This window comes from Eleginops maclovinus, chromosome 13, assembly GCF_036324505.1.
Source record: "Eleginops maclovinus isolate JMC-PN-2008 ecotype Puerto Natales chromosome 13, JC_Emac_rtc_rv5, whole genome shotgun sequence".
In the NCBI taxonomy this organism is placed as follows: Eukaryota; Metazoa; Chordata; class Actinopteri; order Perciformes; family Eleginopidae; genus Eleginops; species Eleginops maclovinus.
This window is the reverse complement of record NC_086361.1, coordinates 4,681,749-4,693,664: the sequence shown is the minus strand read 5'-3', so window position 1 is coordinate 4,693,664 and position 11,916 is coordinate 4,681,749. Positions and strand designations below refer to the sequence as shown.

The window sequence follows — 11,916 nt, the reverse complement described above, 5'->3', positions numbered from 1 at the left end:
GTATTTCTAGTAAGCTTGGAACAGCTATCAAGATATCTTACTTGGATATTTTCTGGCTAATGTTGAATCTCATTTTTACATATAAACATGTTTACAATTATATACAACATTTTTTCCAAACAACAATATGTCACAAAACTGAGGAAAATTTGCCAAATACTTCAAATACACCAGCTAGAGCTAGGTTTTTTTTTTTTTACTAATGACGAAATGTCCTGTTTATCTTTTTCCCTATTTTGATTTCATTTTGAACACTGGATTAATTAGATTATTGTTACCTACCTTTTTACGTAGACTACTTAGATGGTGAAGGTGATAAAACATGACGATATTAACGTTGTCTCAGCGTTTCAATTATTAAACATTGTACTCGATCGTTGTGTCGGCCCGTTGCCTGGAGATGAGTCTCGTTGCTACAGGAAACTTGGGCCAGAAGCACCAGCACGAGAAATCCGGTGAGTAAAATATGATTTAAATGAGAATTTGAATGAGATTTCAAAGTTTCTCGCGGGGTTTCGGGTTTGCAAAGAGCAGCAGTAGCTAATGGTGGTAGTTTTGGGAGTAACCGTAGCCTACATTTTATGGTCTTGTCACCTCGGCAAGGTGAAAAAACAACGGCACTCAAAGGAGCAGTTTTATGGCAATAGTGTAATTTGTTGGTTTAATTTATTTTCTTGTCCGTTTAATTTCAGAGCGAGTCTACCCTGTCATTTTCATCTATGTCAAAAATGGTCATTGTCCTACAAGCAAACGGCCCAAACGTAGACTTGGTTTAATGAACTCTGCCTGTATGGTAGCAGAAAGTAGGCCTACCTCCAAGTGAGTTTTCATTGTCAGCGTTAACATGTATTCAATACAATTATTTTAAGTAATATTCAAAGTCATACTGAAGTTCCTGATGGTGTAAGTGGTAAACACAATGTTGGGTAGCTTTAATTTAGTCGGCTGAATTTGAGTCATAGGCTATTTATATCATTATTAATTAAGTGATTAACTAGCCACCAAATTGTAGAATAGAATAGTAAGAACTGAAGTACCAAAATGCAATCTTACAAAATGGAAAAACAAAATTAAGTCTCTAAGTTAATATACCTCAATTTCCCTTACAGTACATTATATTATAATTCATTATCCTATTTTTTCTGTTCATTCAGACTGTGGGGAGGATGTACCATTGTGATTAGACCTAGACTTTCCTCTAAAAAGGTCACATTATGAGTTAGGTAACTCAGTTGTTCAGCCACATCATCTCTTGCTGTCTTTTTGTGCTGCATGTAATAGAAGCTCTGTTGGATACTACTGTGAAACTGAAGGGTATCAATGTATCAAAATCCTGCACATTTAAAGGGATGTTATGTTGTTTTTAGTGGGATCTATTAGCAGAAATGGGATAACGTATTGATGACTATTATTAAAATGTTACAATCACCTGAATCCCAAAAATGTTTTGCATTTTCTTTACATTAAAAATAATCCCTGCATATCTGCATATACAGTATCTACAGAACTGACAAAGCAAACTCTGCCCTTTTGTGTTTTTATACAAAAGAGCAAAGACCTATTATACACTGCTACACACTGTCCCTTTAACTTCCTCAACACACTTTTCCATGTTGCAGCAGTAGGATGTCTGCACTCCTTGCAAAGCCCAGCCTGCGCCACAGTGTTTCAGAGTGGAACAGCAACAACCAGCAGCTGTCTGCCACAGCGGAGCATGAGCGGTATGTTTCCAATGTGATCCGGCAGGACGGGAGGTCACTACGCAACGAGACCAACTGTAAGGTGGGTTGAAGAGGATGCTAACCAGAAATCTAAACAGTCGAGGTCACTACACAAGATGAAAATTAAACTTTATATCAACCCCAGCCCCCTCAGTCATTTTCTTACCTTTTTCTCTGTAGACAACCTGGGATGACAGCGACACCTCTCGCAGGTTGAGTGACAGGGCGTGGAATGTAGCCCGGTGGAAGGAAACGTTGGAAACCTGCGCACAGAAAGTGGATGAAGAGATGGAGGCTCTGACCCTGGTAATTAAGTTCCTCTCATTTTATGTTTATAGTAGTACAAAGATATAATTATGTTAAGATGGGCAGTGGATCCCCCCCAAAAAATCATATTATGCTTCCCTACTAGTGCTGATGCTCCACCAGCGCAAAGTGCTTAAGAAATTGTGGTTTTGAGTTTTTAAAATGTATTTCTTTAGGGTTTAGAATGCAATCTTATTCCATTGTAGTGAAGAGAAAACAGACATCTCTATGATATCACCAACACTCAGTCACTCCCACCAAAATACACAGATTGATTTATTTCATTACAGGTGAGAGCACAAATATTTATTTTTGCTTTTGGGTTGAACTGTCACTTTAATTGCTGGACTAATATACAGCCACGGATAAAAATAAGAGACCACTTTAGCATTATCATTTTCTCTTGTTTTATTATTTATAGGTATGTCTTTGAGTTAAATGATTTTTTAAAATGTTTTTATTGTATTCTATAAATTACTGACAATTTTTTCTCTGTGTTGAAATTCATCAAACAGTGGGATGGCTGCCATACATGTAGAGATAAAGATTTAAGAGAAATATGGAGTTGTCTCTTAATTTTTTCCGGAGCTGTATATTTGTGTGTTTTGTTGGAATCATTACATTTTAAAGAGAATTCCTTAAATGATGATCTTACTTGAGTGTTTAGGTGTTCCTTGAGTCTGGCAGTGCAGTGACAGTGTCAGCTTTGGTGTGTGTTGGGACAGTGTAAGGAGCAGACGGAGCAGGCGCTGGCTGCGACCGCCATTCCCCTGGAGGTCAGCAGTGAGTGTTTGACGCTGAGGGACGGCCGGCGAGGGTTCGAGCTCGCCCATGACCCTGTGGATGTACAGCTGAAAAAGGAAGTGGAGCTGATTGAAAGAGTGCAGCAAGTTCTGCAGCAGCACATAGAAAAGGCCTTCGAGCACCTGTGGTAGGAGTATCTATGGTTTCATGCAAAAATGACTTTTGGATCTTTTCTGTTTGACTGACTGTCCTTCTTTGTCCCCAGTGTTTTGCAGGAGAATCGGCACCAGCTGACTGCTGACATCCAGAACAAGATGGACGCCCTGGACATTGATATGTCCTGCCTGTCACTTACTATAAAGTCTCCCCAGATTTCCTTGAAAAGCAACCCAACTCGCATACCACCAGGGTAATGTAATGTGGCAATTTCTTACATTTTTACATCCGCATTTTCATAAACTTAAATATGGTTGCCTTTTGTTTTTAGTTCCTCGACCCCCCAGGAGTGGTTCCAGTTCAGCCAGTATAATGTGGCCTGTGCTCAGGAGGCCATGCAGGTGTCCCAGCAAATGAGGGAGGACATAAGTCTCACCAGAGCCCAGGTGTGGACACTATAATTACCCATGCTTGTTAAGTATTTGTAGGGCAAATATATGGTGCATTAGGTGCAGATTAGTTAACTTTGCAATTGTGATGTTTACCGTAGGTAGCAGTATGACAACTCTCCTCTAATACAAAGCATTTGCAAAAAACAAGCATTTAGAAACACTAAGATGAAAGCAGTGGATTTTAAATGAACAATCTCTTGGTTGATCTTGGTCAACATTTTGAAATATGGTTGTAAATATGGCACTTTTGCAATCCATTCTTTTTCTCTCTTGTTTCTTCCAGCTGCAGAATGAGTTGGCCACTCAGCGCCGTGCCACAGAGTTTGCTCTCCGTAAGCGTAACCACCATGAAGAGCAGGCCCGCAATGAACTGGAGTGGCAAATCACAAATGCGAGTGATCCAATAGTTTAAAAAGTGTTTTGTGTTTTTTCTGGAGTTTAGATTAAGCATGCAGGCGTTGCACACACTTTTTCTTTTTTTTACCAGCCATGTATCTAATAGGTAAAATATATCTTTGTTTTTTCTGCCTATAGATTGAAGATGAACTGGCAGAAATGGAGATCGACATCCATGGTCTGGATGCAGATCTGCAGGCAAAGACTGCCTCTCTGAAACTGGCTCACACCCGTCTGGAGAACAGGACCAACAGACCTGGCATGGACCTCTGCAGAGACGAGGTTTAGATAAACACACATTGCTGCATGCCCAATGTACAATATTAGCAGAAGCAGTGAAAGCAACAGTGTTGTTTAGGTCAGGTTAAGTAATTGGGGCTAATGTTACTTTTTCCTTTCTGTTATTTTTCAGGTGCAGCACGGCCTTGTCAATGAAGTCCATCAGCTGGAGGCCACAATAATGGCTCTGAAGCAGAAGCTCTCAGAAGCCCAGTAAGTCAGCATTTTGTCTGTATGATCAACACTTGGAACTAATAGGCTATATACAAAAATACATGAGTAAAAAGTACATTTTTGCCAAGCAAGATTGCAGATGAAGGGGAGTCAAACTGGACATTTTACCACACAAAATGACACAGATTCAGTCCTTCTGAGAATTTACTCCTAAGTTTGTACTCTACATGTTTTAAACCAATAATAAACCACAGAAGCAAAATTGAAAATACACCTCTACAGATCAATGGTAACAAATAATAGTGGGACTGTTTTGATGAAACAAAGAAAATAAATTAGGTTAAACTGCTTGTCTCTCCCATCCCATGCTCACCCAGGCACTCTCTGCAGAAGATGAAGCTCCATCACTCCCGCATGCTGCAGGATCTTTCCAGAAAACAGGAAGCCCTGTCACTGGAACAACGAAGCATGACAACCCGCACCCGCCTCACATCCCCCTCCTGCACTGATAAAACCCCCATGCTTCTGGTTCCACTCACCAACTCCAGCGGCAGGAGCAACCTGCAGCTGTTGGCTTAGTCCAATGACATTATACAGTATATCCTATTTAAAGCACAGGGACATAAAAACATTAAGCTTTTCATGCATTTGTTGAGCTGCCTTCATGTTTTTAACCCTGCAGTTAATATTCTGTCCATACTTGGGACAATTTAAATAATCTTACAATCCAAGCACTAATTTATTATCCTTAATTTCATCATTAGCTGCTATAGAACGATACACTTTCCCTAATCCTATTTATTTATTTCAACAATATCAGTTAACATCTTACAAAAAATATATTTCCTGATTTTGTGTAACTTCCTGTGAGTTGTGTTAAATGATCAATGATGTACTTTTTCTGTGTATTTGAGTTTCACAGTAAAACTGTGGATGACGTCCTTGTTTCCTCTCAAATAAATTTGTATTCATGAAGGAATTGAGTCTGAGTCTTTTGAGATTGTTTACTAAAACTAACAAGCGTTCATGTTCATGTTAGATTACAACTCTTACTGACCATTAGCTTTAATGGCTTTGTTTTGCCTCGTTATATTGTTTGATCAACTGATGCTGCTTGGACAATGAAGATGGCGATAATGACTCAAACAGTTTGCACAGTTTAGATTAAAAAAATCTGGTAAACAGGCACTTAACACGGCCTCTGAGATAACAGGATAACACCAGGTTATCATCGTTCATCCCCCAGGATGCCTCCCAGTCCAAGTCCCCTTCAGTCACGCCTGCTGACAGCTCACAGGTAAGGAAAGAGGAAAAGGAGGCAGAGGAAATGTTTACCATTGTACGGAAACACACTCGTCTTCCATCAGTGAGGTCAGAAAATCGGTCCAGGTTGCTAGGACACGACGAATGCTTTGTGTGTGAATGTGTTTCATGCAACCTCACAAAACCTTAGTCTGAGTTTCCTTTTCTTATTTTCTTTATATCTTTATCATAATAAGTTTATCTCAGTGTATTGATGGAGTTAAGGTTTTTTTGTCTGAAGATTTGATATTATTGATGCTCTTTATTTTGCCTAGTGAGAACAATTTGGTCCGGCAAAATGAGAGACAAACTTTTTTCACCCAAAATAAGATATATTTTACCCATCAACTTAAAGTTCTTATACACATTTTGTCCCGCCTGTATTCAACCATGCAGATTTATTTAGACAAAAAAGTACCGTAGAACATTTTAGAACTTTCAGTTACTCTAGTGAACTATATTTTTAGTGAAACATTATCTTTTTAATTCTCTGTAGTTGGAGCCAAACGTTGTTATTTTATGTTTATGTGAAGCTCAGCGCAAATTCTTTCAGGAAGACTGGATGTACATTCACTCACTCCGCAGCTGCATATAATCAGCTCATCATGCGCGTTCTCGTTAACCAATTACACTTCACCTCAATCTCCAGCAGGCAATCATTGTGCTGCAGTCAAGCCTTTAAAATCCTTCTCCTCTCTCATCATATCCAGCGCCAGGAGAGCTTATCCAAAGACCTCATCACACCTCCTCTTCTTCCCATCTCCTCATCAAATCCAGCAACAGCTTCAGCATCAGCATAACCAGCAGGTCTAGACTCCAGGGGGGTTCCCTATATGCTCAAGGCTGCATTTCCCCCTTAAGATATCCGACATTAGGATCGGGGTGTAATCGCCAAAGTCCATAACATTTCTATCACATAGCGTATGTGTCAATAAATGTTCTTTAAACAAACATGAAGTCCCTCCTGATTGGGTTAGTGCATTTTGTTTGAATTTTCATACCACTCTGACACTAAAATAAGACACATTAAACCTTAAAGGACTCAAACCTTTGTGTGAATACAATAAAATGTGCATTTCTAAGTCAAAGGTATAAATTGTTTTATATTACTTGAATGCACAATAAAATTACAATCAAACAAAAGCTTATTTTCTGTAATTTTCCAAAAACCTTTTTGTTTTGGGAGCACTTGAGATGCAACAGTAACTTCCAAGACCTGCAACACTTAATTTCAATGCTTGGATAAAGCCTGAAAAACAATAGTCATTCCCTATTGCTGAACCTGCTCCTGCTCCGTTTATCAGTACTTCTTCTTCTTCTTGCTGCTTATTTTACATTTTTAATTGCTTCTGCTTCTGCTTGACCAGTTTACACTGAGATTCAGTTTTTGTTACTAACTTGTGTGATTTTGTGTTTGAAGGTGCAACATTAAGCATTTGAACATTATTTTCAAGCGTGTTTTTCTGTCACAACGATATTGGTTGGTTGTTTCGTATAATGGAGGAAAAAAACCCTCTTCCTGTTTTAATGAATCCATTAAATTTCCCCTATTTTACTCTTTTTGAGCAATAGATTATAGGTCTCAGATATACACAGAACATGTCTCTGATTGGCTGAAATACCAAACAGATCATTGTAGCATCCCATAAACCCCTCTGTTTCAGCCCTGTTCCAAAACAGCAGATTCTGTGTCTGTAGCTTTAAATACTAAGGAGCTGCTGCTGGCCACGTTGGTCATGGTGTTTTAGGAGGAGATCCAGGTGATAAGGTGGGTGGGTGTTACCTTGGCTGCTTTTTGGTTAATGGTTGCACAACCCCAAAAACATTGTGACATCACAAAGTGGGCAAATCTGATCAGCTCATATTTAGACAGGTTTTTATATAGATGGATCAGGACAAAAAGAGAGGGGGTCTTTGTTCCTGAAACTTTCAGAATCTCTCAACACAGAGGAAACACATATTTATGTATAAAAGACATGGAGCAGTGCATTTTGTACGAGACCTTTAAGTATGAAACAAAAAGGAAGGAGCTCCATCACATTTGATCAGATCCACTTATAATTTCGTTTTTGGGTGAACTAGTTGGAAAATGAGGTATGTCAAATACATTGGTCTACAGTTGTTTCAATATGCCTGAAGAATCATTTAGAATTTCCCATTCAGGTAAATAGAATAGTCTAAAATAAATTGGTTTTCAAGTGGTTTTGACCGTCACGCCAAAGACATTTTGTTGGAAACACCCAGTGCAACCTGAAAAACAAACCAGAGAAACAATATTTGAAGTGAATGAACGCTATGTTATTTTACATTCACTTCAGGTCATACATTAGGTAAATATAGTCATTACTTTACAAGTGTCAGAAGAGTATGAACATATTTGTTTTTAGCAGTGGATCAAAAGACAAATCAAACAGTCATGTTTTCGACCACTGCAGGTCTTTTTCTTCGAAAAACACTTCTTGTTATCTGCCAGTCCGCTCTAATAAAAGGGATTTTCTGCTCCATTTTCCTCACCACAAGCCTTTTGCATGGCACACCCACTCTTCTCTTACACTCTCACACTTCACACACACATGCACACAAACACTAAAAAACTCATTCTCCGTCATAAAACTGTGAGAAGCGCCACAAACAAGTCATCTTTTCCCACAGCCCAACCCGTCCTGCTCTCGCATCGACCATCAAGTTCAGCACATTTACGACTTTACTGCCCGGCCCTTCAGTTCATTTAGACAGCCTGGTCTTTAAGGGGACGTCCATGTGCTTCCTGACACGTGGAATTATTCTGAATCATTTCACTTAAGGGCCCAGATGCTACCTGTCTGTTGGCCTACACTGAGAGGGCAATTAAGGCAGACTGGTGCCTGCTAAATGCCCCCTACTTCTGCTTGAGTGGATGCGTTTCCTTATCTGTCATGATGTCAGTGCACCTCGCCCCCTTCCTGCCCACTTTTGTTGCCACTGCCTCCTTTTTTCCCCCACTGCCACCTGTCTCAGACAGAAGTTGCTTGCATCTCAGAGTTTGATGATCCTGGCACCACAGGAGTTCTTTTACCGGCTTGGAAACTGACATTGCTGCCACCAATGGAGAATGTATTGTGAAAATGGAATTAATAAAAGAAGAGAACTTGGGTACAACCTAACTATTTTTCAACAAATCTGCTTTTTTTGTGTTTTAGTCAAGACGTTCCTGTCAGCTTTTAGATTTTTCCTTGTCATGGTAAATTGGAGGCAGTGTTACCATTCTGTTGGACTTCCTGTACCTCTCCACAGTGTCTGTGTCCTAAACTGAAGACATGCAGATGGATTACAAGGATTGCATTGCCCTCATTGTCTATTTCATTACCTTCATTCTGGGTCTTCCCGCCAACCTTCTGGTCCTGTTCGTGTACGTGCGCAAGGCCCGCAAACATGGCGCCACACCCAATGTGGTTTACGCCCTCAACCTGTGCCTGGCCAACTTGGCACTGGTGGTCTGGCTTCCCGTAAAGGCTTCGGAGACATTGCTTCAGGACTGGACGCTGCCAGAACCCGTCTGTCCCATCTACAGCTTCTTCCTCTTCTCCTCGCTGTACGCCAGCTGCCTTTTCATCACCGCGGTGACAGTGGGGCGCTATCTCAGCATTGCATTCCCGCTTATCTACAAGAGATACCGCAATGCTCGGATCTCTTGCTTCATCAGCGTTGCCTTGTGGGTCTTGGTGCTCATTCACCTCAGTGTTGCCCTGGTGACTGAAGGGGGGCCTAACTTTGTCTCCATTAAGGGTGACACCTTAGAATGCTATGGCAACTTCAACGAAACCCAGCTGGCTGTTCTGCTGCCTCTGCGCCTGGAGATGGCCATCGTCTTGTTCATTTTGCCTCTGATCATGACGTCGTTTTGCACACTGCGCTGCGTCACCCTGGTGTGGCGATCAAATTTGCGCCCAATGGGAAAGAGAAGGGTTCTGACTGTTGCTCTCTCCACACTGGCAGTGTTTGTTGTGTGCTATGCACCCTACAACGCCTCCCATATTGTGGGGTTTGTTCAACATGCAAATGTTGAGTGGAGGACGTACGCCATGCTGACCAGCTCCTTTAATGTTTTCCTGGAGCCTGTGGTCATGATGATGCTGTCGCCAGCATCGTCAAGGGGGATCATGGGAAGAGTTTGTGGACGGCAAAGCCAATTCAGTCGGATTGAGGGGTGTCGGCATCGAGTTAACAGCACTAACAGTGTTGCAAATGTAAGGGCACCACAAACGCTATCTGAGAGGACCCAGGTGGCGGCCCAGGTGACCAGAGAAAGCTATGAGTGAGGTCACAGTGGGTGGAGACCAAAAGTTACATAGGAAAGAAATGTGATCCTAAAGGATAAACAGGATAAAAACAATCAGCAGTCGGCCTTTGTGTGGACCTTTAGACAGATCCAGAAAATCTCCACATCACCACTCATCTGGTTCAGATTCAGTTTAAGTCCTCCTAACATATAACCAGCACATTTGGATGAAATATAGCAAAACCGAGCGTAAGGCTGTTTTGCCAACAGCCTACAGTGTCAATATAACCCATGTTAAAGTGTTTTGGGTGATAATACAGAAAAAAAAACTATTAACAGAGCTGGAAATTTAGGCTTTTGACTGAAGAAACTGAATATTTTCGGAACGAGGAGTTATTTTTCTAACAAACTAAATTGTTAATCAAGCCTTAGTTTTAAACCAGAAATTGGAAACAGTGCTTACCTTTACATCAGGTGGTCACTGTGATGACAAATGGCTCCATCTGGTGTCTGGATAGTGTCTGCTCCAACCTGAAACTGGTCAATTATTACACGTTATATCCCATTCTCTTTTTGAAAGGGTCTTTAAAATGGGGGGGGGGGGGGGGGGGGGGGGGTTGGGTCCATAAAAGACTTCAGCAGAACTTTCCTACTGCAGATATTTGGACTCCTCACACACAGGTGCAACAGATATACTGTGTTTTGTTTTGGCACCTGCACATTGTTCATGTTGTTAGTTGCACCTGTGCTTCTCTGATGTGGCAAGTTAAAACCCTTCTCTGAGGCTGTGGGTTTATCAACAATTTGATGTCGGAAATCAGTTCTACACTTCAATGTACAATGTAAGAGTACTCACTGATTGGTTTCTGAACATATAAATTAGTTTCACTGTACTGATCTGCAAAATGAAATAAAGTTTGATGTTTGCAAATGTGTTATGTAGATTGTCTGTTATCTTTAAAGAATAACGTTTATATTAAAATAGGACTTTCTGTTGGCTAGGACACTCATACAGTCAGCTGGAGGAGGTGGGAACGTTTCAGTAAATCTGTTAAGTTACATACTAATGTCATGTTTTAATATAAACGTGTTAGCAATGCTAAATCAGCCTAATTAGTTGTTATCTGTAATTATAGAATGGACATCTTATATCTACGAAAATACAATACATCCAGAATCATAAGCAACATTGAAATTAAACCTGCGTTTGAAAAAGACATTAAACATTTAAGTATCATGAATGAAATCACAGAACAGTACAAATGTGACCTGACATAATCTCATATTTAACAAAAAAAATGTTAACATATCCCACCCCATTAACCAATAAAGTTTCAAATCAAAACACGCCTCAGCTAGTACCAGATAACAGGTGAGTCAGACTTATTTAGCTGCCAAACACTGAAGTAGCTGCTGCTGCTAAAAGGACATTCATCTGAATCTGCATCAGTGTATCAATACAGTTTTCAGTTTTAGCTTTTGTACCAGAACTTGCATCGAGCTATACATTTGACTTATACAAGCATATTTTATGTACGGCTTAGGGTATTATTTGTAAAAACGACAAACATTCAGAACTTCCTTTTATTTTTTTTAATGCAATTAGATTTTTGTTATTGCATTAGTAATGCACAACCTCTATTAATAAAATACACAATTCTTGCTACATAATCTGATAGTGTTGGGTTAATGAAAAGATAAACCCTTATTAGATGAGGGCTCCAGGACTTCATCATCAAACTCATCTGTAAATAAAACAATAAAACGAAGGTGTAGCCGTTTCTTTGAAGCCAGTGGATGTTTGTTGAAGCATTCTGAACCATTTTTTTGTGGGAACCTGAAGATTGACCTCTTAGAGTTATGTCCTCTGGTGGACACTGCACAGACACATTCTCCCTAATACAACATCTGGGATTTTATTTGTCATCGTCATAACTTTTCGCACAGGAAAAAAATCACAACACATTTCATATGCATCACAGCGAGCTGATAGCCGGTTGCTGGGAGATGATGTTTGGAGAGCGGATAGAACAAAGCCTGAGCTTGTGAAATTTCCCCTTACGGAAGGAGAGATAGCAGATATTCCACGGGACAGGCTTATTAATCTGATCAAACAGTCCGCAGCATC

The 11,916-nt window shown here is 40.2% G+C and overlaps 2 protein-coding genes across 2 annotated transcripts; both read left to right on the top strand.

Moving 5' to 3' along the window:
* Positions 1 to 414: 414 nt before the first annotated feature.
* Positions 415 to 5,174, top strand: tekt2 (tektin 2 (testicular)). The gene is made up of 10 exons (XM_063899770.1): positions 415 to 455; positions 1,620 to 1,782; positions 1,902 to 2,027; positions 2,753 to 2,958; positions 3,037 to 3,180; positions 3,259 to 3,373; positions 3,663 to 3,770; positions 3,914 to 4,057; positions 4,188 to 4,267; positions 4,606 to 5,174. The coding sequence occupies exons 2-10, from the start codon at positions 1,627 to 1,629 to the stop codon at positions 4,805 to 4,807; spliced, it is 1,281 nt and encodes a 426-aa protein (XP_063755840.1). The 5' UTR covers positions 415 to 455; positions 1,620 to 1,626; the 3' UTR covers positions 4,808 to 5,174.
* Positions 5,175 to 8,826: 3,652 nt separating this feature from the next.
* si:dkey-211g8.9 (free fatty acid receptor 3) lies at positions 8,827 to 9,828 on the top strand. Its single transcript, XM_063899702.1, has one exon. It carries the CDS (start codon positions 8,827 to 8,829, stop codon positions 9,826 to 9,828), a length of 1,002 nt encoding a protein of 333 aa, XP_063755772.1.
* Positions 9,829 to 11,916: the final 2,088 nt, after the last annotated feature.

Excerpts from the sequence above, each read along its gene's own strand:
- tekt2 (XM_063899770.1), top strand. The coding sequence starts at position 1,627 with ATGTCTGCACTCCTTGCAAAGCCCAGCCTGCGCCACAGTGTTTCAGAG. Across the intron at positions 3,771-3,913 it reads TGGAGTGGCAAATCACAAAT|ATTGAAGATGAACTGGCAGA; the intron begins GCGAGTGATCCA and ends TTCTGCCTATAG. Across the intron at positions 4,058-4,187 it reads TGGACCTCTGCAGAGACGAG|GTGCAGCACGGCCTTGTCAA; the intron begins GTTTAGATAAAC and ends GTTATTTTTCAG.
- si:dkey-211g8.9 (XM_063899702.1), top strand. The coding sequence starts at position 8,827 with ATGCAGATGGATTACAAGGATTGCATTGCCCTCATTGTCTATTTCATT.